Below are 5,842 nucleotides of genomic sequence, written 5' to 3' on the forward strand. Positions count from 1 at the left end.
CGGGCTATATTCCCATTATAGTTCAGTTTTTTAGGAGGTAAAAATTAGACTATTTGACTTAGAGGTGAAATCCTCCATTTATTTATATAAGTGTGAATGTAATATATGTATACACAAACATTTACCATCCAAGACATAGTTGGACGTGAAAAGATAACCTAGCCCCAACCAATGCACTCGATTGATAGAATCGATAATTTCGCAAGGAAAATTTTCTAATTTTAAACCTTGAAGGGGATGGGAGTATAATAAATGAAACATTCATGGAAAGTAGTGAAATTTCCTCTTAGGCTATGTTTGGTAGCCAAGAGAAGAAAAGAAAAGAAAAGAAAGGAAAAAAGAATCTAGAAAAAAGAAAAGAAAAGAAATGATATGGCAAGAAAATAAAAAGATTATGTATGTTTGGTTATCAAGAGAATAAAAGAGAAGAAAAAAATTCAAAATATTCTGAATTTTAAGAGAGAGATAGAAACATAGAAAATCATTGTGTAATCATTATTTTTTGTCTTATTAGTTTTTCATATTTTCTCATGTTTTCTTGTGTTTTTGACAATAAAATTTTTGGGATAACAAAAGAAAACTTCACAATTTTCAAAAGGAATTTCAAATTTGAAAAGGAGAATCTTCTCTTAGGTGAAGACATACCAAGTGCAAAGAAAAACTCTTCATCCAAAGAAAAAAGTACAAAATGTGTACTTTTTTCTTTTCTTTTGTTTACCAAACACAGCCTTATATCCCAATCCTCACGAAAAAATATATATATATATATATATATATATACAACCTATCATTGTTGCCTTATTGGGAATGCACGTGGCAGATTTCAGAAACTCCACCCTCAAAACTCCCCAGAGACGAAGAATTCCTCAGACCTCAGTCGTTCCATCGGGCTTCTTACTGTTACAGAGCGAATCAACTCCCTCCGCTTGACATTCGGAGGAGAATTCGAAGCAGTGTTTTCGTGTTGTTCGGAGTCATGGAGAGAATTCTATTACTGTGAATCTGTGAGCGAAAAGTTTGAGAAAGATGCAGGCACAGGTGATCCATTCTCCAATCGTTTCAAGGGGGAAGCTCCCCTTATTGGCTTTCATCGATTCCATCCCTTGTTCTCTCTCTCTATCCAGAAGGAGAACATCAAATTCGTGTACGTTTCTGCTTATTTTCCCTTTTAATTCTGCTCAAAATTTCAGATTTTTTTTCTTTTTCTTTTCAGTTTGTCCTAGTTTTTGCCGGATTTAAAGAAATGATTCACTACAAATGTTGCTTCATGGTTGGGAATGCTAATTGAAAAATGGGCTTACGCTATGCATTTGAACCTCCGGTGATTGACTTGAACTGAAAGCAAACCTTATCTTACTACGTATTAGCTGGAAAAATAAAAAACCAATCTTATCTTGTCTTTGCTTCCCTGTGTTTAATTAAGCGTCTACACTGCATAAACTAGAGAAATCGGTATGGTTATAAAAGAAAACGAGAGATGCTTTTGCATCAGTCCATTGCATTTGACGGGATTCCCTATTCGAAATTAAATGAAATAGGGACCTGTAGTATCTTGCTGTTTGGTTATGCTAAATAACTTTTAAACCAATGCAGAAACTAGGAAGCATATTTTGCTTCATTGCCAAAATATCATTGAAGTTTAGCTGGATGTTATGTCTTAGTAATAGAATGCATGTAAAAAAAAGCAACACAAGTCAGATCCTTTAATCTCAAATGCATTCCATGCTGCTATGGGTGTAACAATTTGAAGTTGGAAAAAATAAGAGCAATGAGATTGGTTTAAAAGAATAACAATTCTTATGAATAGATAATACTTCAACAACCGTTGTCTTTTGATTTGGAGAAGATGGTTCTTTATTCAGGTGTCACAAATTGATGATAAATGCTTCATCGAGTTAGATCACTTTCTTGTTGGTAAAATTATAATTATAATTTCTTCTATTTATTACTTATTTCAAAATAAGTGAATGACACTTCACTTAATTTGTTTGCAGTGAGATACAAGGACATATTGAGGTTGAATTCAGTGTGTGGAACAATCAGAGCCCAAGCTTCCAATGTCAGAATTGGATCTGGAGCCTATGGAGGAAAGGAGGAAAACGATAAACACGATATCTCTGTAGGAGGTCCTCCGAGTGAAAATTTAACTGAATCGTGAGTCATTTGGATCAGTCTTGTTGATAGAAAGGGCAGATAAAATTTCCATATTTAATTAAAATTGACGATTACATTACTGTTGATGCTCCAATACATGATTCTTTTTTCTTGTGAGGAAGATTTTCTGATACATTTGGTTTTTCTTTATTTGTGCAGTTCATTCTTTTAAATCATCCATAAACTCCGCACGGAAATTAGTTTTGGGGAAATCAGCTACATATCACTAGTTAGTTGCAATTTTTCTCCTAGTTAATTCTTGAGAGAATAGGAATCATTGGATTCAATTCTAGATTGGATAGTCATGGAAAATCATGGGGAAATACCGAGATCCTTATATTCTTGATTGTTTCAAAATCCCTAAACTACTGGTTGATGCAATATAGTGCATGTCAGACTAGCAAACTTTATTGAGTTTCTATTGTTCAAGAAATGTATAAAATCTTTGGTATTATTGTCTTGTTCATGATAAAGGAAAAAAAAAAAAAAAATTCTTAGAAAGGGATTTCAGCTTCAAGAGTGAAGGAACATATTTTGTTTTGGTCTTCCAGTTAATGAGTTTAGAGATGCCAAATTAACACTAAAGTTGAACATTTCCATGTTCTGTATTTATCCTTCAAAGGGTCATACGATTCCTGAAGAGTCTAACCCACCATCCTTCGGGGCACCCGGGGGTGGGGGTTGAGTGTGCTTGTCCTTAGCTTTCAAAATAACAAGGAATTCAAAGGAGGAAGTGAAAGAATAAGAATAAGAGGAGAACACTTGTATTTAATTTTATAGGAGGAAAACTGGGTTGGACTACATGCTTGGCACTGATTTATGTGAGCTTACAAACTCTGGGTTCATTCTGAATTTTCAAACACAAATTGTAAGTCGTAATGGAAGTAATAAATTTGGTAAATTCCCAACTAGTATTTGGTCATTTTGACTATTAACTAAAACTTAACCTGTTATAACCAGATTGCAACAGTAAACTAAGCCTACAAAGACAACATACTGCCAAAATTTTGAGGTGATTTTCAAACTTCAGATCTAATGAGATGCAATTATTTAGGATCCCCAAATATTCATCTTAAATTTAGGTAAAATAGTCACCGCCCAATTGCAAAGAACTCTGAACATGAGTTAAAACACAGTCTGGCATCCTTGTAAATCCAAATGTAGCTTTTCAGATAAATCAAAGCTTCAGCATGATGCTTCAACATGAGTTGAACTTATGGATTTCCATGAAACTTCATAGTGAGGAACCTATTTGCACTTCAGATTTCTTTTGTGATCATCTTCCTCATGATGTAGTGATAAAATTCAAAATTTCTGACTCATTTAAGTTCCTGCTCTATCGACTCCAATGGACATCAGTTTTTTTTTTCATTTAAACCTTACTTAAACATAGATCTCATGAATTTGCAGGGAGAAACCTCCTAATCGACTTCCTTATCCAGTATCCATAGCTATTGTGCTACTTGGATGTGCTTTAGCTTTTTCATTGATTGCCTTTGCGAAGGGAGGACCTTCATCAATCATGGAAGTGTTTGCAAAGTCAGGCTTCACTGCTGCCTTCACATTGATATTTGTTTCTGAGATTGGAGACAAGGTGACTTATCTACTTTGCCTGGATAGACATAAGTCAATATTTTTCATTTTTTATTTTATTTAAGTGGATGCATGATATGGTATACAATTAGAGTACAAGTAGAACTTATACAATTTATTTTCATTTTTTCCTTTGACCAAAGAAACAATTTTTTGTGTGTGTGTGTGTGTGTGTGTGTGTGTGTGTGTGTGTGTGTGTGTGGATGCACAAAATTAACTTTGATTGAACTCATCTCAGAAACTACTCATCCTATAACAAAATTAGTTTGCTGATTCCTGGAAAACCCCTATTTTCAAATAATTACCAGATGGCCTCTGCTATACAAAAGTAACTTTGATCAACTGCATCTCCAAAACTACTCATCCTATGACAATGTTTAGCCAACTTGTAACTTTTTAAAGATCATGTCTAATGACATAAACTCCAGCTGCAAAAGAAATGTCATTTGGGAACCACGAGCCAAAAACAACTTCCATTTTTGGATTGACACTATCATAGTTGTCACGGCGCTAAGGCGAACCAAGGCGGTGGAGGGTTGTCTAAGCGCTTAGGCGAGAAGGCGCCCGCCTTAAGGCAAACAAGGCAAACAAGTGTTATTTTTTATTTTTCCTATTTTCTAACATTATTTAGTAAGTTATATATACCTTGGATCATAAAAAATCAAGATTAAGCTACATCAAGTCATTAAAAATCAACATTTAGCCATATCAAATCATAAAAAATTAACATTAAGTCATATTAAGTTATAAAAAAATCAACATTTAGAGAAATGCTCTTATTCTATAATAAGTTTGATTGGTCAATGATTTTATTTTTAAATGAGACTTTTTGTATTAGTTATAATATAAAACCAGCTTTCTAACAAGTCTAAGATTACTTAAATCTGAGTTGCAATGACAAATTTATGCTTCAGTCAAACTTATTTTTAAGTACACGAATACTGTTAAAATCACCTGAATGAAAATAATTTTATGAATATCAAAACAAAATATTATTTTACCAGACTTTTGGTTTTTAGCAATGATTTAACATGATAGAATTTATAAAATTTTCATAATTGAGAAAAACCCTAGCATTTAAAAGTTGAAAATCGTCCCTATAACCAAAATCCAGTTTTTGTTCTTGGACTGGGGGTTGACTTTTTATCCTTTAAGAATTTGATTTTTAAACTATTTTTATTGGATTCAAATAGGGGGTATTTGCTTATTTATGAATAATATCTTAAGTAAACGAAATAAAAAATATTAAAAACATTTACTTGAATGATATTTGGCATAAATAAGTGCCGAAACACAAGGCGACATGCAGTGCAACAAGGCGGCTGTTGCATAGGCCCCAAGCAAACCGCCTGGACGCCTAGTTGTCGCCTAGGCGACGCCTTGACGACACCTTGACAACTATGGATACTATTGCAATTTACAAGAAAACCTGCAGAAGGGTCTTGCTTCACATCATATTAGTGTCAATCTATGTATGGAAGGTATGGGAGATATATAGATTATATATTGAATCCCAGCGTCAATGCTCTAGAATTGATGCTTTCTTTTTTAACGACTCATATTTGTATTGTAACTGTACTTGTTAGGACATGAAATATGGCTGACACTATGACACTTGTTTGCTTGGGCAGACATTTTTTATTGCTGCACTGTTGGCCATGCAATATAAAAAAGGACTGGTATGGAAAATTTATACTATTTATTTTGCTGCACCTCTGTCTCTTTCTGCAGTGTTGGCCATACATTTATATTTGGACATAGATTGCTCTTATGAGCTGTTAATTTAATTGACCAGGTCTTGTTGGGCTCGATGGGTGCTCTTTCACTCATGACAATCCTGTCTGTGGTAATCGGACGAATATTCCATTCAGTGCCAGCTCAGTTTCAAACAAGTAAGTTGGGAGCTATAAATGTTGAGCAATATGAATTAGTGGATTTGTATGAGAATGATCTTCATACGTCTAAAAAAGCATGTTGAAAATCACAATAGTGATTGATGATATTATTGTGGTTTCTACCTTATTAATGACCAAATATTGATCTTTCCTAAATTTTGACCTTTGTAAGACTGTTGATGCCAAAAAATGACTAATAT

General features: G+C 33.7%; 1 protein-coding gene across 1 annotated transcript; it reads left to right on the plus strand.

Annotated features, from left to right (window-relative positions):
* The first annotated feature begins 806 nt into the window (after positions 1-806).
* Positions 807-5,778, plus strand: LOC122067941 (protein PAM71-homolog, chloroplastic-like). Its single transcript, XM_042631777.1, has 5 exons — positions 807-1,144; positions 1,995-2,154; positions 3,565-3,748; positions 5,379-5,426; positions 5,543-5,778. The coding sequence occupies exons 1-5, from the start codon at positions 1,027-1,029 to the stop codon at positions 5,723-5,725; spliced, it is 693 nt and encodes a 230-aa protein (XP_042487711.1). The 5' UTR covers positions 807-1,026; the 3' UTR covers positions 5,726-5,778.
* Positions 5,779-5,842: the final 64 nt, after the last annotated feature.

The sequence above is a fragment of the Macadamia integrifolia genome, unplaced genomic scaffold (assembly GCF_013358625.1).
Source record: "Macadamia integrifolia cultivar HAES 741 unplaced genomic scaffold, SCU_Mint_v3 scaffold3250, whole genome shotgun sequence".
Lineage (NCBI taxonomy): Eukaryota > Viridiplantae > Streptophyta > Magnoliopsida > Proteales > Proteaceae > Macadamia > Macadamia integrifolia.